The 24,491-nt window shown below is 45.6% G+C and overlaps 1 protein-coding gene across 4 annotated transcripts; it reads right to left on the bottom strand.

The window, feature by feature from the left end:
- Positions 1-677: 677 nt before the first annotated feature.
- Hspbp1 (HSPA (Hsp70) binding protein 1) lies at positions 678-24,447 on the bottom strand. 4 transcript variants are annotated; one of them, XM_006228250.5, is made up of 8 exons: positions 24,068-24,447; positions 23,447-23,657; positions 21,462-21,666; positions 17,922-18,146; positions 5,182-5,337; positions 4,983-5,079; positions 3,413-3,524; positions 678-1,000 (listed from the first exon to the last, which is right to left on the bottom strand). In XM_006228250.5, the coding sequence occupies exons 2-8, from the start codon at positions 23,648-23,650 to the stop codon at positions 926-928; spliced, it is 1,074 nt and encodes a 357-aa protein (XP_006228312.1). In that variant the 5' UTR covers positions 23,651-23,657; positions 24,068-24,447; the 3' UTR covers positions 678-925.
- Positions 24,448-24,491: the final 44 nt, after the last annotated feature.

The raw sequence follows: 24,491 nt of genomic DNA, 5'->3' as shown, positions 1-24,491 counted from the left end.
CATGGTTATTCTAAATCTAGCCAACTTGGCAATGAAGATTAACGTTCACATAAAAATTCCTTTAAGGATATTGAGCTGGCTTGATGGGTAAAGGTGGTTGCTGTGCAAGCCTCATGACCTGACTCAACTTAAAATTTGATTCCCAATACCCACACAGAAGAAAGGAAGAACCAATGACCCACATGTCCTCTGACCTCCAGTCACAGGCCATGCTCCTCCCTTATACACTCAAATATGTTTTGTTTTGTTGTTTTTTTTGGTTCTTTTTTTCGGAGCTGGGGACCAAACCCAGGGCCTTGCGCCTCTTAGGCAAGCGCTCTACCACTGAGCTAAATCCCCAACCCCTCAAATATGTTTTTAAAAGTACATGTGTAGGGGTTGGGGATTTAGCTCAGTGGTAGAGCGCTTGCCTAGGAAGCACAAGGCCCTGGGTTCGGTCCCCAGCTCCGAAAAAAAGAACCAAAAAAAAAAAAAAAATGTGTATACATATGCACGCACACATTGTTTTTTAAAGAACAGATGGTCCCAGCACAACAAAGGCAGAAAAAGACAACAGCTCTGAGGATAAGAGCAACACTTTTATTATCCCTTTAGTGACCTTTTTCCCAAATCCTCCAAGCTCAGTCCCTCCTTCCTTCCATAACACAAAACCTCCCAAAAAACAAAGCAAGACAGCATAGGAGAGCAGGAGAAATGTTTTTATTTGAAGAGCAGTGTGGACATGAAAGACAGAAAGCAAGGAAGGGGTTCCAAGGGACCAGCACCTTTCTCAGCAACCCCTCCAGGGGGCTGCCTAGAGATGGGCTGGCAGGCCCAGGCGCAGGCCCAAACAAGGCCTGGCAATCCCTTGGGAGAGGGTGCCTGGGAAGGAGGGAGGCAGGAGGCCTGGGGTTCCCACGGAGAGAATGCAAGAAGCCGCCTGGTCTCACCGATCCATGCTGTCATCCGTAGGGCTGGAGAAACAGGTCTGTAACAGCTTTTCACAGAACTCCAGCTCCTCCTGGATCAGGGTAAAAGAAGAGTCCTGAGCACAAGGGCGAACCTGCCTCCCATACATTCAGCAGTCAGAACCTTCCCTTGTATTTCTTGGCTACCACCTTCCCACTCCGGTAGCCTGGGCTTTCCCAATGACCAATATACCAATCATGATCACCTGCCCTGCTCATGGGTTTCTGAGCACCAGACATAAGAGCTCCCAGACGAGTCTGTCTTCACATTAGCCCCATGGCTCATATATCCCTGCACTCAATACCCATAACCCATTTGTGGAAGGGAAGAACTGATGCCTACAAATTTTCCTGTGTGACCTCCACCCATGCACCATGACACACGTGTGCCCCAAACGCACTATTTAGATCTTTTTAAGCTCTATTTTTATGGGGATGGAGTAAAAAATGTTTGTGTCAGTGTATATGTACTCATACATGTACATGTGTGTGAGGACTTAGAGGGTCCCAGAAGCCAGCCATCCACCGTGTGTGTGTGTGCGCATTATGTGTTTGGGTATGAGTGCACCAGTATGCACATGGGTGTGGACACCAGAGGTTAACAAGTATCTTCCTCAACTGTTCTCCATCTCTTTCCCTTTTCTCACAAAGTAGCCTGGGTTGGCTTGGAACTCACTCTGGGTTGGCCTCATACTCACAGAGCTCCACCTGCTTCTTCTTCCCCAATGCTAGGATTGAAGGTGTATGCTAGCCTCCATCTCATTTCCCAAGACACACTTTCTCAGTGTACCTGGAATTCACTCACTCATACACATGAGTCCCAAGGGATCCCCTGTCCCTGCCTCCTGAGTGCTGAGGTCTTAACTGTGCACCTGGGGTTTGAACTCAGCTCCTCCTGCTCACACAGCAAGCAATTGACCCATGTCCCTGCCTCAAACACTTGTTCCTATAGCAGTGTCTGTAGTAGTAAGAGGCAACTTCATCAGGATTTCAAGTTTGAGACCACTTTGAGCTAACACAGTGAAAATGCAACTAGAACAATAAGAAGAGGTAATTAAATCAATGAGGCCATAAATCTATCCCCATTCCACTCAATAGAGCTGTGATGGAAGAAAAAAGAAAAGCTGTCACCAGGAGTGAGTCAAAATAAAACCCTCTTGCTGGGCACAGGGGTGTATAACCTACAATCCCAGCACTAGGCCTGGAGTGCTCTACACAGGGACCAGGCTGGCCTCTAACAACAGACATCTACCTGCCCTTGCCTCAGTGCTACCCTGTGTCTTTGTGTTTGAGAATTATATATAAGGCTTGGTCTGTTTGCCTGTAGATTGTGGGGCAAAGCTGAACTTGGAATAATTCAGCTCAGGGTCTCCTGGGAGATAAATACAAATGTGGCATGTAGGGTCCCCACATTGTCCACCTGAAACCAGGCCAGGCTGGTCTGTAGCATCCAGTGCTCTATGGGGACAGATATTAAGGTCACAGGTTCCTGGGATGAGGTCAGGATAGACAGCTGCTAAAACGTTACTACTGTCCCTCTGTAAACATCAGGTGTGTCCACAGAGACACAGATGCAATAGAAAGGGCATCGCTGGTGCACATTTGCTATGCTTAATTTTGCTAAAATCCACAGCGTTGAAGCAAAGGGTACTTCACAAAATGAATAATCAGAGCTGGCAAGATGGCCCAGCAGGTAAAAGTGCCTTCTGCCAAGCCTGATGGCCTGACTTTGATTGTTCTGTGACCTCCACACAAGCACTGTGGTACTTATACATGAACACTCCTACACACACAAATGCATCCACATACACCCCTACGAATGTAAAAAAAACAAATAATAGAGCCCGGAGAGATAGCTTGGTGGTTAAGAGCAATTGTTTTTGCTGGGAACCTGGACTCAGCTCCAAGCACTCACTGGCAGCTCACAACTACCTGTAACTTCAGCTCCAGGGGTTCCGATGCCTTCCACTAGCTTCCAAAGGCAACCCCCCCTCCCCAATACATACACATACAAACACAGACACATAAATCTTTTTAATTAAAAAAAAAATTTTAAAGGGTTGGGGATTTAGCTCAGTGGTAGAGCGCTTGCCTAGCATGGGCAAGGCCCTGAGTTCGGTCCCCAGCTCCGAAAAAAAAAAAAAAAAAAAAAAAATTTAAATAATCATCTAGATCAGGAAGAATGAATACTAAATTAACTGTGATCATTCATTACTTATCTAGTAAGTTAACCATTCTTATCTATTTAATTTATTCACCCATTTAACTGAATATTTAAGGATGTTTATTACTTTTGTGGTACATAATACCTAATCAGTTTAATTCTTCCCCACTCCCACCGTCCCCCCACTGACACAGCATGTGGTTCACAGTGTCAAATAACAGGAGAAAACACAATAGGGAGAGAAGAAAGGCAGAGACAAGCTGAGCTCCCAGGAACAGGACCCCAACCCCTACCCTCCTACCTGGTACTCCTCATGCTGCTGCAGCAGCTGGCAGCGATGACGGAGCAGTTCCTCCAGGCCCAGCTCAGGCTCCCGGCATTCTCGAACACCCTGAGGGAAGTCTGTCACAAGGCTATGGGAGGACACAGGAGCAAACCTTAAAACCTCATCTGCAATAACCTAGCCCTGCACCACTGCTTCTATGGGAGCCAAGGCCCTATAGTGAGTCTTTGGCTCCCCATCTATAAAACTGCCATCCACCTGCTTCACATCCTAGCAGTGAATGTAAGGTTTGGATGGTGCCTGCTATGATGTCTATGCTGGCTCCACCATGGTCCAATGTGTCCAACTTTTGACACTGTGACACACACATTGTTGTCAGCTGTCATCTACAAAGACCATGCTAGAGAATGATATGATTGATTGGGTTATTTTAAGAAATCTTGGTTGAGTGGTAGTGGCACTGCCTTTAATTCCAGCACTCAGGAGGCAGAGGCAGGCAGACATTTAGACAGTCTGATCTACAGAGTGAGTTCCAGAACAGACAGGGCTATACAGAGAAATTCTTTCTTGAAAAAAGCCAAAACCAAGGAAGGAAGGAAGGAAGGAAGGAAGGAAGGAAGGAAGGAAGGAAGGAAGGAAGGAAATCTTACAATGTGGGAGCTGGAGAGATTCTTCAGTGGTTAAGATCACTGGCTGCTCTTCCAGAGGACCCAGGTTCAATTCCTAGCACCCATACAGTGGGTCACACCTGTCTGTGATTTCAGTTCAGAGTTTCTGACACTCACACACAAACGTACATTCAAGGTTTTACTTTACCGATGAACATAATATAAAATGATATATATTTTAAATTATATATAATATATATTATATATATGAAATCTTACAGTGCTTTAAGTTTACAATTCTGTATTGGGCAGTGTTGTGTTTTATAAAAAGATAAGGAAAGAGAAAATGTGTTTGGTGGATGTGTAGTTAGGTATGGGGGAAGGGTACTTCCACAGGCCCATGCTGAGGCATCCCTTCCTCCTGAGGGACCAGCTACACAATCCTATAGTATAGAATAGAGTTTATTCAGGGCCTGGAGAGGGCAGTTGAGAGGGTAGTAAAGACAGAGAAAGGCAGAGAAGGAGGAGGGAAAGAGAGGGGAGGGGAGAGGCGTGGAGGCTGGCCATAAGCAGTCATAAGCACGTGGAGAGAGGTGGAGGAGAATGGGGAGAGGGGGTAGCCTCTTTTATAGTGAGTCAGGCATACCTGGCCTTTGCCAGGTAACTGTGGGGCAGAGCGTAAACGAAATGCTAACAGGCAGCATTCTGGGTACATGTGGCCTAAGGCCTGCAGGATGAAAAGGCCAAGAACACTAATTTGTTCACCCTGAGAACTGTAAGAAGGGTTTCTCCCTCCCAAGAACTGAAAAGAGATGCACTGTGTGATCCCTGCACCTCTCTGACCTACAATCTTTTTGTGTCCCACAGAGTTAGTTCCAGTGCAGGGGGGTCCCAGTATAGGAACAGACTAGTGCCTGAGCTGCTCTTTCTGTGAAAAACTCATACAAGGCCCTTTCCTCCTAGAACCCCAGCACACCTACCTGCACAGGGCTCCAAGCACATGCTCATGGAAAGGACTGTGTTCTGTCCTCACAAGGGCCACCAGCTGCTGGACCATCCCCATGGAGCAAAGGGTTCCTGGGGGAAGAGCTGTGGGAGTCAGGAAGGACGTTCCCATACCACTCCCATGTTTCCCAGATGTCTTTCTCAAGGCATCTGTTAACCTGTCAGCCAGCTCACCTTTGTGCTCAGGGTGGCCCACCAGCAGGTTCTGCAGCAGGAATGCTGACTTGACCTTGAGCTTCTGCACTTGCTGCTGCATGGCCCGCATCAGCACTGAGAATCCATCCAGGCGGAGGAACTGCAGCAATCCAGCCTCCTGCTCTCGGACAAGACCTGGAGAGAGAAGCAGAGCTCTGAGGTCCCAGTCACCATGGCCTCCATCATCACCAGAAACACCAACATGCCTATCGTGATGATCATCAGTACTATACCCATCACCACCATCGCAGTCACTACAACTATCAACACCACCCATTCACTATTATCATCAGTGCCATCACAATGAGCATCATTTCTAGCACTATCCCCAGCAGCAGCACCACAATACCATCACCATTACTAAACCCATCAACATCACTGTCACCACTGTGACCACCACCACCATTTCCATTAACCACCACCATCCCCTCTATCACCATTCCTACAGCCAGGAACAACACCCTCACCACTATATCACTATTACCGCGGAAACCAGCGTTATCATCATTACGTAATTGCTACTTCCATCCACCCAGCACCACAATCACTGTTAACAGCACTATCATCACAATCACCACTTCGACCATCAGTACTATGACCACCATGACCACTATCATCACTATCCACTGTCAGCAGCAGCAGCAGCATGACCACCACTGTCACCATCATATAGTAAGTAGTTCACCATCATAACCCATATTTCACTCTCTTAATGCATTTAACTCAGCGGTTTTTAGCATGTTTACAAGCAATGCAACCACTGCTATCACTTGACTCCAGAACATTTACATTGTGCCGGTACCCAGTGGATGACACTCCCATTCTCAGTTTGCTTCCTGCTCTGCCACCACCGATCTAGTTTCTTTCCCTATGGATTTGCCTACCTTGGATACCTCATATGAATGGACTCACACAATATGGAACCTTTGTATCTAGTCTTGTTCACTCAACTGTTTTCAAGGTCCATCCATGTTATAAATCCTGTAACTACTTCATTTCCTCTTACAATAGAGCAATACTTGATCATAGGGGATGTAACTTGTCTTTTGCTACTTGGTGGATTCTTCTTTCTTCCATCCTTCTCCGGCCCTTTTCTTTCACCCCTTCAATCCCCTAACACTGGATAAAAGAGGAAAAAAGGATAGAGAGGAAAGGAAAGAGATCCCTCAATAAAGTCAGAGATTGGAAGGGGGGCGGACAATGTTTTTGTTAGACTACTTCCTGCTGATTAAGGTGTTGAGTTCCTTGGGGCAAGATTGATCTTCAATGTCAGTATCTAATTTCTTCTTGTTTCTTCTTTGTGTCCCACTGACTACTTAACAAACCATGACCGACAGTAGCCAACAACCACCCCTGCCTCTTGGAACCCCCGAGCATTTACATATCCTCTGATAAGTTCCCGAATTACAAACATCAAACAATCACAGAAACTATCTGCAGCTGGTAAAACCACGCCCCTGTTAGAGCATGAGGCAAATCATAGCTGCTTTGGATAATCTGAAGCAGTCCCATTCCCCACAACTGGGATTAAAACGAAAACATATTCTTATAATATTTTCATGTTTTTTAGAGAAGCCAAATTTCCAAAGTTGTCGCTAGAGAAGCACACGTTTTTATGCAGTTACCTTTTACTTTTGACTTATACCTATAGGTAAGTAGGTTCCCTTGGGCTCCCATTTTATCTATTTGCTCATTCATTCAGCTGTTTACTTATTTTGGGTCTTTTTCTGTTTGTGTACATAATACGTGTATGTTTATATGTGTTCTTGTGTATACATATGCACGTGCATGTGGAACTCAGCAGTCATGTCTGATCTTGTCCAGAGTCACTGCCCACCTTGTTTATTGTGACAGGATTTCTCACTGAACCTGTAGCTTCCCCAGTCACAATAGGCTGGACAGCTAGAGACTTCCAGGGACTCCCCATTCTCTGACTCCCCTGCTCTGGGATTACAGCCCCAAGCCTCCATGCTTGGCTTGTTACATGGGTACTGGGCATCTGAACTCAGGTTGTCATGCTTGCAAGCATTTTACCAACTGAATCATTTCCCCAGACCTTATGGGTTTTTTGTTTTGGTTTGGTTTGGTTTTTTTGGTTCTTTTTTTCGGAGCTGGGGACCGAACCCAGGGTCTTGCGCTTCCTAGGCAAGCGCTCTACCACTGAGCTAAATCCCCAACCCTGAACTTATGGGTTTTAAGATGAGGTTTCATATATTTCAGTCTGGCCTCCAACTCACTCACAGCCAAAGATGACCTGAACTCTTCTTAGCCTTATTCAAAATTCAGGCATTATAGGTATGTACCACCACCACACATGGCTAAAATTCCATTTAACATACAAGGCAGCCAGGTCAGAGCATAAATGATCTTTCTTCTGAAGGCAATGAGGATTCTGAGCAGCCTCCAAATAGGGCAACAGCCAACTAGGGATGCGTCTGCAGAAAGCAAGCTCCTGAATAAGCTCAGACAGAAGTCACTGCAAGTTCAAGGCCACTAGGTACTTCACATGTACCAAGTGTGACTAAGAGCTGGGCTGTCCCCTTTCAAGTTCATTGAAATATAAAGTCCACAACCAGGAAGGCTGTAAATTTTTCCACTAAACACAACTCTGTTGTTTTAGTAAAACTATACACCAACCTTTGGAAATTCTATACCTAAACTGAGATATGCTGAGTGTAAAATGCATGCCATGGACTTCTGAGACTTAGCACGACATAAAGACACAAAGGATCTCATTTTAGTTCATATGTAGGGGCTAGAGGGATGGCTCAGCGGTTAAGCTCTTAACTCTGGGGCTGCTCTCCCAGAAGACTTGGGTTCACTTCCCAGCACTCATGCAGTAGCTCACAATCACCTGTAACTCCAATCCCAAGGGATCTCCTTCTAAAGAGTCAGGCACCTGGCTGGCCAGATGGCTCAGCGGTTAAGAGCACTGGCTGCTCTTCCACAGGTCCTGAGTTCAATTCCCAGCAACCACATGGTGGCTCACAACCATCTGTAATGGGATCCCATGCCACTTCTTGTGTGTCTGAGGATAGCGGTAGTGTACTTGTATATAATAAGTAAATCTTAAAAAAAAAAAAAAAAAGAGTCAGGCAACAGACCTACAAGTTAATTGCACAGGCATACATTCATGTAAAATACCCATGCACATAATATTACATACTCATAAAAAATAAATTTTAGGGGTTGGGGATTTGGCTCAGTGGTAGAGCACTTGCCTAGCAAGTGCAAGGCCCTGGGTTCGGTCCCCAGCTCCAGAAAAAATAAATAAATATATAAATTTTAAAAATTTAAAAAGTTGTCTATATCCACTAAGTGCTCCTATACATAATAGTTAACTCTTTTGGCTTTCTTTTTCAAAAAGATATATATATATATATATATATATATATATATATATATATATATATATATATATATATATATACACATATACATATATATACATACATATATACATATATATATGCACACATATATGTATGTGTGTATATGTATATGTATACATATATGCATGCATGCATATGCATATGCTTGTGCATGTATGCATGTGAGTACATGCGCCCCCCAGAGGCCAGAAGGGAGAATCAGATGCTCTGGAGCTGGGGTCATAGGCAGTTACAAACTGCCCAATGTGGATGCTAGGAACCAAACTCATCCTCTGCAAAAGCAGTATGCTGCTTTAAAACAACGACAACAACAACAACTGAGCCATCTCTCTAGCTTCTTTGTTTTCTTTCTCAAGATAGTGACTTACTACTGTGTGTTGTTAGGCTTGCCTTAAATTCATGATTCTCCTTCACCAATCTTCTAAATGCTGAGATTACATGTGTTACCTGAACTTAATAAAACATCATTTTAGACAAAGGAAAGAGACTTAGGGCTCATTCAGCAGTTAAGAGCATTGGCTGCTCTTGCAGAGGATCCAGGTTTAGTTCCCAGCACCTACATGGTCGCTAATGACCACCTCTAACTCCAGTACCAGGAAACTGAATGACTCTTCTGGACTCTGGGAGTTGTGTTGTCGTGTGTAGTTTTTTTTTTTTGTTGTTGTTGTTGTTTTGTTTTGTTTTAGGGTTTTTCTTTTTTTTTTTTAGTTTGGTTTGGTTTTGGGTTTTTTTTTTTTGTTTGTTTGTTTGTTTGTTTGTTTGTTTGTTTTGAGATGGGGTTTCTCTATGTAGCCCTGACTGTCTAGAACTCACTCTGGAGAGCAGTCTGACCTCGAACTCATAGAGATCTGCCTGCCTCTTCCTCCCAAGTGCTGGGATGAAAGGTGTGTGCGGGCACTGCTCAGCTGTTTGTTTTTAATAGAAGACTGGTTATAGTGGTGTGCACCTGAAATCTCAGTGTTTGGAAATGAGAGGACTTCTGTTAGTCCAAATCCACCCTGGTCTACACAGCAAGTACCAAGCCAGCCAAGACTATGTAGTAAGACTCTGTCTCACAACAAAAAGAGTCCTAGCACTAATGGCAGCAGCTAATCTGCACACGCCTTTAATCCCAGCACTCCGGGGGCAGAGGCAAACAGATCTCTCAGTTTGAGACCAGCCTGATCACTGTATACAGAGTGAGTTCTAGGACAGCCAGGGCTGTTACAAAGAAACCCTATCTCAAAAATAAATAAATAAAATAAAAGATAAAAAAAAGCTGGTCATGGGGCCAGAGAGATGGCTCAATGGTTAAGAGCACTGACTGCTCTTCCAGAGGTCCTGAGTTCAATTCCCAGCAACCACATGGTGGCTCACAACCATCTGTAATGGGATCTGATGCCCTCTTCTGGTGTGTCTGAAGACAGCTACAGTGTACTTCTATATGATAAATAAATCTTAAAAAAAAAAAAAAAAAAAGCTGGTCATGGTAGCACATGTCTGTAATCCCAGAACTCAGAATTCAAGATCCATCTTCAATGACATGAGTCTGTGGCCAGCCATGGCTACCTGAGACCCTATTACAAAAACTAAAACTAGATAAGAAAAATAACAACAGTATTTCATGGGTAGGGGACATGAGGCACCACAAATTCAACTGGTAAACATAGCCTCCAAAATATGACCAGGAGGAAGGATGGTCCTTTAGCCTAGGGCTTCTCCACCTGGATATGGTAAGCATTTAGGGCTAGGCCAACTATGCTGTAGGAGGGACCATGAGCATGGCTAAATGAGGAATAGAGCCCTGACCTCAACTCAGACAACGGAAAATACTCTGGTCATTCATTGAGAGTGTCCCTAGAGGGTACCTGTCACCTTTCCACAAGGACCTTTGCTTACTTACCTCAACCTTTATTCTCATCTAGGTCATTACCACAACCCTCATTCACCTCCCGCCTTCCACGAACCCTGCCTGAGCCCCTCTGCAACAGGGGAAAGAGAATGAGATGCTACTGTTCTCAAGTGACAGCCAAGGTCATCAACACCCTCTGAACTTCTCCCTTAAAAAGGCTACACTAGGGGTTGGGGATTTAGCTCAGTGGTAGAATGACTGCCTAGCAAGCACAAGGCCCTGGGTTCGATCCTCAGCTCCAGGAAAAAAACAAAACAACAAACAAACAAACAAAAGGCTACACTTACTCTGTGCTGAAAAGCAATGAGCTGGCAAGACAGAGGAAGGCTAAGTGAACATTACTACATAAGAGACCAATCCAACACATGCTAGGTTCCAACTATATGGCTGTAGAGGTTTGAATGAAAATGTCCCCCATAGGCTTAAAGAGAGTATAACTATTAGAAGATATGGTCCTGTTTGAGGAACTGTGGATGGGCTTTGAGGTTTCAAACACTCAAGCCAGACCCAGTATCACTCTCTCTTTCTGTTATCTGTCGATCAAGATGAAGAACTCTCAGCTACCTCTCCAGCACCCAGCACCATGTCTGTCTGCATGCCAAGCTTCCCATCATGGTGATAATGAACTAAACCTCAGAACTGTAAGCCAGCTCTCATTAAACGCTTTCCTTCATAAGAGTTGCTATGGTCATATTTCTTCACAGCAATAAAAACTCTATAGAGACAGTGGCATTCCAGGAAAGTCATTGCTCAGGTTAAGGGTGTGACATCCAGGCAGGGCAGAGAGGTTCTAGGCAGTGAAACGTCTCTGTATGGTTCCATTATGATGGATACATGTCATTAGATGCCTATCCAAACCACAGAGTACACGAGCTACAGACTATAGATGAGACAGCAATGTGGTTTATCAGTTAGAGCAAATGTAACTCTGCTGGGGTGCTGATAAGGAGGGAGACTGTGTGGGCACAGGACAGAGGGTAAGAGGAATCTCTCCATACCTCCCACTCTGGTTTGCTGTAAACCTAAATCTGCTCTATGGCACAGCATGTACTCAGCCCTGGGTTTGAAACCCACCAAACTGGGCATTTTGGTGAATGCCTGTAGTTTCAGCTCTAGAGAACCTCAAGCAGGAGGCCCAGAGGTCAAGGTCATCCTTAGCTACAGAGCCAGTTTAGGGCTAGGCTAGACCTTGTAAAACTGCGACATACAAACAATGATGACTTAGTGGTAAAGCGAGTTTGCTGTTCTTTCAGAAGACCTGAGTTCAATCCTCAGAACCTACAGCAGGCAATTCACAACCACCTGTAACTACAGCTCCAGGGGGTCTGATACTCTCTTCTGAACACTAAGGTACCTGTTCTCCCAAGTACATGTACACATACACATATAATTAAAACCAAAACAGGAAGATCATTGCAAGTTTGAGGCCTGCCTGGGCTATATCAGGTTACAAACCAGGTTACACTGGATTACAGTAAGACTCTGTCTCAAAAAACAATGGGCCACCAAGATGGCTCAGTAGGTAAAGGCACCTGCCATCAAGTCTGATAACCTCAATTCAATCCCCAGGAACCCATTGTTAGAAGGTGAGAACCAACTCCCACAAGTTGCCTTTAGACCACCACACTTATACTATGGGCACACATGCCCATGCAAATGTAAAAAATATGTGGTAGCACACACTTGTAATCCCAGTAGGAGGTAGGGGGATCATGAGGCCTTAGCTACATAGCAAGTCTGAGGCCAGCCTGGAATACACAGGACCCTGTATGAAAAAGAGAAGAGACAAGACTACTAAGACAGCTCAGAGTGTAAAAGCAGTCTGCAGTACAAGGCTGACCTGGAGATCCTCAGGTCCCTCATTAAGGTAAAAAAGGAAAGCTGATGCCACAATTGTCCTTTAGCCACCACATATGTATGTCAATGGCACTCACTGCCCCCTCTCCTAAGGCAGTGGTAGCACACATCTTTGACCACAGCACTCTGGAGTCAGAAGCAAGAGAATCTCTGAGTTCAAGGCCTGCCTAGCCTACAGAGCAAGGGTTACACAGAGAAACCCATCTAGAGCGCCCGGTGGGAGGAGAAAAAGCAGCAGCAGAAGCAGGGATCACACCAACAGGAGATGCATGTATGTCTCCCTATCCTTCCCTATCCCTTCCCCCACCCTAGGCCTGCGCACACTTGACTCCAAGTGACCCATCTCTGAGTCTTTCTGAAACCCTTTCTCTGTGCAAACAAAGAACCACTTACAAAAGTGAAGTGACTGGGCAACCAAGTCTGTGTCCTCACAAGAGAGGAGTAGGAATACAGTAATGTCCCTGCCTTAAGCAGTACGAACCCATGTGACTAAGCCCTACCGGTTCCTAGCACAGAGTCCTGGAAAGCAGCCACATAACACCATACTATAAAGCTACCCAAGGAAGGGCAGACACCACTTGACTGTGCACTCTAAAGTGATTATGCAAACTCTACTTCAGAGTAAAATGGCAGTGTTGTTTTGTAGCTCCCCCAATGCACTGGAGAATCCACCATGCCACGGGGCCACTCAAGCAACCTGAGTCTTCTTGCCTCAAATGCTTCCTTCAGCAGCAGGCAACCTAACAGACACACAGCCAACACCAGAGGATGCATGTGGGCTCAAAGGCAGTATTACTGCTATGGTCCACTGCCTGGTCAGGGCCTCATAAAGGGCAAAAATCAAAACCTACGTAAGTGGACTGCTCTTGAGCCCTGACTCCCAAAAATGGTAAAAGATGACAGTCACTAGTGTGTAAAGAAGAAAGAGGACCAAAGCAGTCCAAGATCAGCTGGGCAGAACCATCCAAATGGTCTGTTACCAGGTACCTGCAAATGAGCAGAGGAAGAGAGGCTTTGCACAAGTCTGTATATTACATACACACAGAGACAGATTTACAGAAACATGTAAGTACCATGTACAAGGGGACCAGGTGGTCTGGGACAGGGGACTTTTCTTTCTTTTTTTAAGATTTATTTATTTTATGTGTATGAGTACACTGTTACTCTCTTCAGACACACCAGAAGAGGGCATCGGATCTCATTACAGATGGCTATGAGCCACCATGTGGTTCCTGGGAATTGAACTTAGGACCTCTGAAAGAGCAGTCAGTCCTCTTAACCTCCGAGCCATTCTTCAGCTCCGACAGGGGCTTTTCATTACATAATCTATGTACCTGACAGACTCTGAGCAATATAACTTTTTAGATTTCTGCTTTGTCTTCATTTTCTTTCCCCCTTTCCCTTCCCTACCTCCTTCTGCTTCCTCTTTCCTCAGACTAACTTTGAACTCACTATATACACAGGATGACATACACAAGGATGACCCTGAACTTCTGATCCTCCCCCTCCACCCTTCACCTCCCAAAAGCTGATAAAGTCACAGGCATACACAACACTCCTTTAGGTGGCTTTGGGTGTTACTTGGGGTCAAACCCAGGGATTCCTGAGAGCCAGCAAGCACTCTACAAACTGAGCTACATCCCCAGCTGTCTATCATTAGCCTTGAACCTTCAAAATGTAGCCCAAGACAACCTCAAAAAAAAATTTTTTTTTTTGAGACAGGGTAGACTAGGCTGACTCCAAACTCAGAGATTCACCTGCATCTGTCTCCCCAGTACTGGAACTAAAAGCATTAGACAGCTGACCTCAAATTTCCAGGCATCCTCCAGATCAGATCCCAAAGGTTGAATCACAGATGTGTCCCAACATTCTCAGTACCCTGTATTCTGAATACTATAGAATGTCTTCATTGGAGGCACAGGATGTTTAAGACACATTCTCCCTGTAGACCCTAGGGTGTCCTACAACTCACAGAAACCCTCCTGCCTCAGCTTCCCATTTACCAGAATTATAGGTGAGTAATCATGTCCACCTTATTTAATGTCTAAAAAGCGATTGGAACTGGATAGGCTGGAGACACAGCTCGGTAGTTAAGAGTACTTACTACTTCCAGAAGACCCAAATTCAGTTCCCAGCACCCCACCAAGTGGTTCCCAACCACCTATACCTCCAGACCCAGGGAATCCAATGCTTCCCTGTGGCACTCATGTGGGCACACACAGAAACAAACACATATACACACAACTAAAAATAATTTTAAAATAGATTCTAAAAAAAATTAATAGAGGCTGAAAAGATGGCTCAGCCGTTAAAAGCACTTATTGCTCTCACTGAGAGAACCTGGATTCAGCTCAGAGCCACCTGTAACTTGAGTTCAAGGAGAAGGAAGCACTACACACACACACACACACACACACACACACACACACACGCACGAAGGCAAAAAAAAAAACTCATGCACATACACATAAAGAAAAAAAAATACAAGTGAAGCTTTGCAGTTCCCTATGTAGCTCCAGATCGAACTGTAGCAGATGTAGGGCACAAAGTCCTTTTCCCTACCCTAGGGCTAGGGTATCCTGAGTCTGTCTCTTCATGTTCCTAATTTGGGCATTACTTTCCAGAGGCTGCCCTGCTCCAGACTTCCTTCATGCCTCAGATTCAAATCTTTTCCCCCTGTTGAAAGGCCTCTCCTACCCAAGCCTTCCGTGTTTTTCCTGCCAGCCTCTATGCCCCAGTAGCATCTGCCCATCTGCTGAGAACAAGCACATGGAGACCATGGCTCAAGACGCAGGGGAGGGCAAACGAAGGAGGATGTGGGTTAGAGGCCCCTCCTACACACCTCGTTTCTCTTTTTCTGCCTTTCCCCCTCTCCTTGTCTCCTCCCTCCACAGTCTAGCTTTGTAACTCTCTTGGACCTCAAACTCATGCCAATCTTGCCGAATCTTGGAATTATAAGTGTGGGCCGCTTTATATATCCCATTTCAATCCCAATGTGTAACTTCTAGAGCAAAGGAACAGTCAGACTAGGGATGCATATCAGTTGGTAGTAATAGGATGTTTTCCTGGCATTCACAAAACCCTGGGTTCAATTCTCAGCAGCTCAAGAACCATGCACGGTGGTGCATGCCTATATTCCCAGAGCTCTGGAAAGATACAAGCAGGAAGATGAGAAATCAAAGGTCATCTTGTGGTACAGAGAGAGTTCAAGAGTTCAACCTGGTCTATATGAGATCCTGTCTGAAAAATGGAAGGGAGCCAAAGGTGGTGGTACACACCTTCAATTCCAACACCTGAACGCAGAAGCAGACTCCCTAAGCTCAGTGCTAGGTAGTTCTAGGACAGCGAGGCTAAACCAAGAAAACCTGTCTTGGGGCTGGGGATTTAGCTCAGTGGTAGAGCGCTTACCTAGGAAGCGCAAGGCCCTGGGTTCGGTCCCCAGCTCCGAAAAAAAGAACCAAAAAAAAAAAAAAAAAAAACCTGTCTTAAAAAAAGAAAAGAAAGGGTTGGGGTTTTAGCTCAGTGATAGAGCACTTGCCTAGCAAGCGCAAGGCCCGGGTTCGTTCCCCAACTCCGGAAAAAAAAAAAAAAAAAAAGAAAAGAAAAGAAGAAAGAAAGAAAGGGAAACAGCTGACCTTGCAGAGATGAACAAGGAGTCCCCATATGTCCTTGCAAACCCACCCCCAGGTACATACCCCAAGACTGTTCCCCTGCTCACAGCAGCAGAACAGCCAAAAGGCTGAGACAACCCAGACTCCTACTGGCAGATGAGCAGATAAACAAAATGTCTTTGTTAAAGCAAAGGAATGTCATTCAGCCATAAAAAGGAATGAAGTACTGACGCATGCCACAACAAGGATGAACACTACACTCTGTGAAAGAATCCAGAAGCAAAAGGCCATGTGAGGCACACCGTTCAGTTTACAGGAGATGTCATGAACAGGCAAATCCTCAGACACATTAAACAAGAACCTGCAAGAGCTGGGCTCAGTGGGCTATGGGGAGGGACTAAAGCATGCCTACAGAGCCCAGCTAGAAGTGATGAATGTTATAAAGTTGACAGGGGGTACTACACCGTACACTCTACAAGGATGGATTTAGCTGGGCCTCATGGCATAGGCCTACTTGAATATGGATGCAAGAAGATGACAAGTTTAAGGTTTGCTTGGGCTGTAGAGTGAGTTCAAGGCCAACCTAGGAAACTTAACAAGATCCTGCCCTCAAAACAAAAAGGTAAAGAGAACTGGGGACATGTTTCTGGGTACTTGTTTACCATATACAAAGCCCTGGGTTTGATCTGCAGAACCCCATAACTAAACGTGGTGATACATGTTTGTAATCCCAGCACTTGAGAAATGGTGGCAGGAGAATCTGAAGCATATGACTGTAGGGGAGAGACTACAGGACTCCACCCTTCCCTTTGATATTCTAGCCCAACTTCTGCTGGGGAAGGGAGTAGGAAGAACCATAGTCCTCAGTGCTGGAGTCACTGGTAAGTTGCCCTTGCTCTGGCAAACAAGCACCTACCTGATGAAACCAACCCTACTTAAATGCAGTGGATCACAAAAGCAAAACGACACAAGAGACTTGAAAGTAGGAGGGAGACTTGTTGGCAGAAAATCTCTGTGAGTTCAATGTAAGCCTGGTCTATAGCTAGTTACTAGCCAGTCAGAACTACATAGTGATAACCTGTTTCAAAAAAAAAAAAAAAATGAGAGAGAGAGAGAGAGAGAGAGAGAGAGAGAGAGAGAGAGAGAAAGAGAGAGAGAATATTTTATGGTCATTGGCAGCTACAAAGAGTTCCAGCCTCGTCCACATGACACATTGCCTCTTAAAAACAAAAACAAAAAAGCAATATATATATAATTTATATTATATAATATTACATACAATATTATATAATATATAATTGTATATGTTTAATACACACACACACACACACACACACACACAAAATATCATAAAGGTATTTGCTACCAGCCTGAGGACCTGAATGGTGAAAGGAGCTACATACACAAAATATATAAATTACAAAAGTAAACCGAAAACCGACATAAGTGCCCCATGCCCCAACAGGAATTTTTCTCTGTCTTCAAGCTGGCACCGAAATCTGCGCTACATTTCTGCCCATGCCTTGGCTTCCCTGCTTCATAGCTGTGAGGACAGACAGCATCCACACAGAGCCACCACGGTACTCACTGAGGACTCTGCCCTGTCGGAAGTGCTGGTTGTTATAACTGGGCAGTGCTCTTGTGTCTCCAGTTGGTGGACACCACAAACAGAGCTCAGCATTGGACAGCATATAGGATATCCCCAAGACAGAAAATGAACTGAGCCCAAACATGAACAAGCTCAAGCTGGAACACAAGGTCATCTATCACCACTATCAAGGTAGAGTTAGTATCTGGTTCTGACTTCCCTACTGTGGCTCCTGCACCTCACAAAGAGTCCTAACAAGAATACAGATCAAAAATATAAATGAGGTATCCCAACCTTTTCTCCCCTGTGGACCCAGCAAGTCCCACCCCTATGGTCAACACTGGCCCCAGAACCTCCCCGTCTGATCTTGGGACACTCACAGGAGATGGCGAAGAGAGCCTTGACTCGTACCGTGTCGCAGGAGTCCCGGTCGAGCAGCCGAAGTAGCTTACGCAGGGCACCCAAGCCCAACACCTGCTCCTGGATGGCTGCAACATTCTGACTGCACGTGCCGATGAGCTGTGCTGCCCTCCAACGCAGCCCTGCAGCTCCTGCCTCCAGGTATCGACCCACCAGCAGGTGCATGCCTGACAGCTGGCAGAAATCTATGGGCAGGAGGAGAAAACTGTCAAAGCCCCCAATTCAAAGGTTGACCTCTCATTCCTCAGAATTGAGACAAGGTGTGAGACAGACAGAGTGTGAGAGGAAAGGCTGATGAAAGGGTGTGGGGCTCACTCGAGGATGATGAAAAGATATGGAAGTGAGGCAGGTCTGGAGCTAAGGCTATACAGCTCAGGTGGTAGAGTGCTTGCCTAGCCTTCACAGAGCCCTGGGTTTGAGTCTCAGCACCACATACAACAGGCATAGTGGTACAGTAGCACTAAGGAGGAAGCAGTAAGGTCATCCTCAGTTGCATAGGAAATATAAGGCCTTCCTGACTTACAGATTGGGAGAAACTGGGGGTACATGCCTATAATCCCAGGTACCCAGAAAGCTGAGATAGAGTAGGGTATACTAGTACACTCCTTTAATCCTAGCACTTGGGAGACAGAGGCAGGTGGATCTCTGTCTGTTCGAAGACAGACAGGTCTATGTAGTAAGTTCCAGGGCAGACAGCTGCATAGTGAAACAGTCTTAAAAAAAAAAAAAATCGAGACAGGAGGATTAAAAGTTCTGCATGGGCTTCATAGGGAATTCAAGGTCAGTCTCAGCAACTTTCTAAGATCTTGCCTCAAAGTGCAAAATGCAAAGAGGGCTAACAATCTACAGTAGGCTTCTCTGACATGTTTGAGGTCCTCAATTCTATCCCGAGTACCATACACAAGAAGTTCTGAAACCTGGAGGTGATATTGCAGAATACTGAAAATGTTCTGAATGCTGCCCAGTGTGCAGGCACAGGCCTGTAATTTCAGCACTTAGAAGGTATAAACAGGAGAACAGCCATAAATTCATCGTCAGCTAGGATGTTATAGACAGTCTCAAAAATAAAAAACAAACAAACAAACAAACAAATAAATAAATAAAGGATGGGCAGTAGTGGTGTATGACTTTACTCCCAGCCTCAGAAGCAAGTGGGATCTGACTTCCAGGCCAGCCTGGTCTACAGAGTAAGTTCCAGGACAGCCAGATACACAGAGAAACCCTGTCTCACAAAACCAACATCCCTCCCCAAAAAAGTAAAACAATAAATAAATAAAATAGATGAATGCTACAGAATTATAAACTTGAAACAGTTACTTCTGTTTTGTGACTTTTTTTTTAGATTTATTTATTTTATGTATGTGCATACACTGTTGCTGTCTTCAGATATACCATTGGATCCCATTACAGATGGTTGTGAGCCACCATGTGGTTGCTGGGAACTGAACTCAGGACCTCTGGAAGAGCAGTCAGTGCTCTTAACCTCTGAGCCTTCTCTCCAGCCTGTTTTGTGACTTTTAATATTTACATATTTATTTCTTCAGTATGTATGTAGGTATGCACGTCATGTATGATTATAAAGGTCAAGCCTCTGGGAGGTGTTTCTCTCCTTCCACCACGTGAGTTACCAGAATTGAACTCAGATCACTGGGTGGCAATACTGAACCATCTCACTGGCCCACTGTGATTTATTTACCTTGATAACTAAATGAGGTTTAAAAACTAGGCCTGGTGATAAACACCTGTAATCCCAACACTGGGGTAGTAGAGGAAAGATCAGGAGTTCAAAGCCAACCCCAATTACAAAGCAAATATGAGGGTAGCCTGGGCTGCCTGAGAATTTGTCTCAACAATAACAAAAGGAATATTGGGCTTGAGGAATGGCTCAGTGGTTAAGAACACTTGCTGTTCTTGCAGAGGATCGATGTTCAGTTACCAACACCCACATACAGGCAGACTGCAACTGCCTGTAACTCCAGTTCCAGGGGATCCAAAGCTCTCCTCTAGCCTTTGAGGGCACCAGATATGCACATGGTACACATACATACATACATGCGGGCACTCACACAGAAACATAAAATGCCTTTAATCCCAGCTTTCAGAAGGCAGAGGCAGGTGGATATCTACGGGTTTGAGACCAGCCTAATATGTATACATAGTGAGTTCCAGGCCAACAAGAGAAACACAATGAGACCCTGTCTCAAAAAAGAAAAAAGAAGGGGAGGGGGAGTGGCTGGAAAGATGGTCCTGTGGTTAAGAGCATCAACTGCTCTTCCAGAGGTCCTGAGTTCAATTCCTATCAACCACATGGTGGCTCACAACCATCTGTAATGGGATCCAATGCCCTCTTCTGGTGTGTTTGAAGACAGTGACAGTGTACTCGTATAAATAAATCTTTAAAAAAAAAAAAGAAAGAAAGAAAGCTGTTTGGGATAGCAAATGCCGGGGTTGGGGATTTAGCTCAGCGGTAGAGCGCTTGCCTAGGAAGCGCAAGGCCCTGGGTTCGATCCCCAGCTCCGAAAAAAAACAAAAAAAAAACCAAAAAAAAAAAAAAAAAAGAGTTCAAGGTTATCCCCAACTACAAACGACCTTGGAGGTAACCTAGGCTACATAAAATCCTGAAACAAAAAGCAAATGCCTTTAATCCTAGTACCTGAGAGGCAGAGGCAAGTAAAATATCTGTGAATTTAAGACCATCCTGGCCTACAGAGCTCAAGCCAGCTAGGTCTACAAAGTGAGATATTGACTCATTTAAAAATAAATAAATAGGGCTGGAGAGATGGCTTAGTGGTTAAGAGCACCAACTGTTCTTCCAGAGGTCCTGAGTTCAATTCCCAGCAACCACATGGTGGCTCACAACCATCTGTAATGAGATCCGATGCCCTCTTCTGGTGTGTCTGAAGACAGCTACAGTGTACTTATATATAATAAATGAATAAATAAATAAATAAATCCATATATATGGATATATAACTGTGACCTGTGACCTACAGAATACACCTTGACCCTGGATACTGCAATACCATTGCCTACCCTAGACCCACACATGTCCAGCCCACTCTTCTTTAACAGGGGGATGTCTATGTGTTCTGACCACAACAGCACCATGGTACCTCCACCTTTGCACTAGCTATTCCTACTGCCTGGAATGCTTTTTGGACTCCATGATACCCCATGACATACCCTCACTCAGAGACATCTGATCAAACACTCTACCTCAAGGCTGTCCCACATTACCACTCCACCCTAAACCACCTCCCTTCCCACCCTTGAGAAAGCAGCAAGCAAATTAGGGGGTGAATATCAGTCCCAGGACTCATTAGAAAGTAGCAAACAAACTTGTCACCATAGGGATTTGGTGGGATATGAGGAGGGCTTTGTTCCTGTGCTAACGAAAGGGAAAGGCCAGGAGGAGCCAGTGGTTCAGTCCAGGAGAGCAGGGACAAGCGCTGAGCCACACAGGATGTGGGACACTGGTGAGAGCTGGGGGAGGGGGGTACCTGCCGCATTGTCCATGTTCTCGCACAGGTCTGCCAGCAGCTCTAGTGCCCCTTCACGCTCCTGCTGGTCAGTGGCCAGTTCAGCTTCACCAGCAGTTGGGGGTGTGGCCTGGGACAAGACCCGGAGGCAGTTCTTCATCTGCTCTACCTCTTCCCGCTGGCCTCGGAAGGCAGCTGACATGGCTTCCTGCAGCCATTGGCGTCTCTAGGGAAGAAGGGAGAAGGGTGGGGAGAGAAGTCGTCTCTCAGTGATTGCCTAGGGAGTGACACTAACAGGGACAGCCAAATGCCAGGGCTGATGGCTCTTTCCATCAACAAGTATCTAGGAAGCACAGAATCTCTCATTCTATAGTGCAATCAGGCTTCCAACTCACAGCCATCTTCCTGTCTCAGACTCCCAAGTGCTGGGGTTAACAAGCATGAGCCACCATGCCCAGATGGTTACAGTTTTAGTCATAACTTCTTTTCTAGGTACTAGGGAGTCAATCCTGAGACGGACTGGTTACAGAAAAGAAAAGTATTGTTCAGGGTGTGTGCGTGGTAAACACAGAGAAGCTAGAGGTAAAAAAAAAAAAAATACAACATGTAATGTGACATGATATGGCAGTATGACAAGCTCTGTATGGTAAGATGAAGACAACGGAGGATCATGAGCGTGGAGGTTGTGACAAATGTCCTGAGAACTACATGCAGTTTGAAAAGCATCCCTGGCCTGTACTTGCCACCACCACGTTAGGACAAGACCTGCTCTCTAGCCATGCCAACTATTGTCTGGAGAACTAAAACAAACAAACAAAAACCAGAAAGGGTAGAGAATGAGGAGAAATCAGCAAATGGCACGAGAACAAGACAAGGGAGCCCAGAGGAAGATCAGACACTATACTGTCCCCAAAAGGGAGCTTCAAGACTGAAATGGCTAGCATAGCACACACCTGTAAGCCCAGGATTTAGGAGGTGTGGGGGAAGGGCACAGGAAGGTGGGAAGGGTAAGGTCATTTAGGCTAGCCTGGTCTGTATGAGACACAATCTCTTTTTTTTTTTTTTTTTTTTTTTTTTTGGTTCTTTTTTTCGGAGCTGGGGACCGAACCCAGGGCCTTGCGCTTCCTAGGTAAGCGCTCTACCACTGAGCTAAATCCCCAGCGAGACACAATCTCAAAACAGGAAAGAAAAGGGGAAGAGGCTGTAAGGCTTTGAAATCACACTCCAGGATAAATATCTCATTGCTCTGTGCCCGTTTCCTTCTTGTGTCATAAAGATTTAATGATACAACTTGTATAAATGTTTCTATAACTTAACTGAGTTACTGTAATACTCTATGTATCATAAATGTCAGCTAAAAAGAAATTACATGTAAAATTCCTATCAACCTTCAAGACAATTCTGTCAGGTTTGATTATGGCTATTCCATAAATTAAAAAAAAAAAAAAATCAGAGACAGAGAAAGGATATGACTTGCCCAACCAAGGTCATGGTTGGCAACTGGCCATGCCCAACTATACAGTATACTGTGTACTGGTCAGTAAAAACTAGAACATCAAAACTGCCTGATAGGGGTTGGGGATTTAGCTCAGTGGTACAGCGCTTGCCTAGCAAGCGCAAGGCTCTAGGTTCAGTCCCCAGCTCCGGAAAAAAAAAACTGCCTGATGAAACACTATCATTGCTATTATTATCACCATCAATTAAAAAAATGATGAAAACTTTAGGATTGTAAACTTTAGGATTGGAAAGTATACCCAAGGTCATACTTGTGAGGACAAGGCTGAATCTAGTTCTACCTGGGTCCAGAAAACCCAGACTGATCCTGCCTCCCAGTAAAAGGCTGTGTTCAGACACTTCACAGCTGACCTTCAGCCTACCATGATGCCACATTTAGACTCTTGCTCACACCCAGGAAGACAACAGCTTCTAATTCACTTAACCACTCTTCCTAAGACACTAATATCCCCAGGACTCTCATCCAAGGTTCTTAGGTTCTCATACTTTACCTCCTCGCTCATGGGTTCTGGAGGAGGGTCTGGTTCCTCAGAGCCCGCAGTAATAGCCATCTGCAGCAGGCCTTGGAGGTTCCGTGGAAGGCGAGGGTTGCCTGAGCCCCCCGCCGAGGAGCCACTGCTCCCTGACGAGCAACCCTGGGAGGCCGGAGGCAGTGCGAGGGGGAGGCGACTGCCCCCTGAGCCTTTGTCTGCCATGGACTGTCTGTGAAGGAAGAATGTGTTGAAAAGAAATTGATGGTCACCGGTGAGGCAGCTCTGGCGTCGGGATGGGTCGATTCCTTAAGGTCTGCTGAAAAGGTGGAGTTTTGAAGGTGTTAGGAGTCTCCTCCTGATCCCAAAGCATTCTGGCTGCAACCACCTTAACCATAGCCCCCTTTCCTTCCTTCATACCAACAGGACCCTTCCCCAAATCCGACGTCCCTCCTTACTCCCTAGCAACAGGCCCCACCCACTCCCTGGCAACGAGCTCCCCCAAGCTCCCCAGCTTGCGTCCTTGTCTCTTAGCAACCCCACTGCCCCGCCTCCGTGGCAACAAGTCTTCCCTCAGTCTCCTTAGCAACAAGTCTCCTTCCTTGCCTTTGAAGAGGGGCGCCCCAGTGGGGCTGATCTCACCTTGCCCGGTCTAGAGCGGCCACCACGCCTAAAGACAGACTCGCCTGCACCTGACTCTGTTGGACGCCGCCATCTTTGCCGGAAATACGCAGATCTCACTCGGAAGTGCCTCACCCCAAGCTGTTTGCCCAGTTCTAAGCAGCACCCCTTGGCGGATGCGGCACTTAGCTCCGCCTCTGTCTACTAAGCCTTTCTCCTTGCCACGCCCCTACATTCGCGCTTTTGTTATAAGCCCCGCCCCCTAGCTCCTCTAAGTACCTTAGCGAATACGACACTCTCGTGGCGAGCTCCTCCCCTCCCAGACATAGGCCCCGCCTATACTCATATCCCCGCCTCTGTTCTAGGCGTTTCGGCCTGACCCAGTCAAGCCCCGCCTCTTAGTACCTGGAACTTCAGCTTGTCCTGTTCGGCCACGCCCCTGCGT

This window comes from Rattus norvegicus, chromosome 1, assembly GCF_036323735.1.
Source record: "Rattus norvegicus strain BN/NHsdMcwi chromosome 1, GRCr8, whole genome shotgun sequence".
NCBI lineage: Eukaryota > Metazoa > Chordata > Mammalia > Rodentia > Muridae > Rattus > Rattus norvegicus.
The sequence above is the reverse complement of the archived record's forward strand: the minus strand, read 5'-3'. Positions and strand labels throughout refer to the sequence as shown.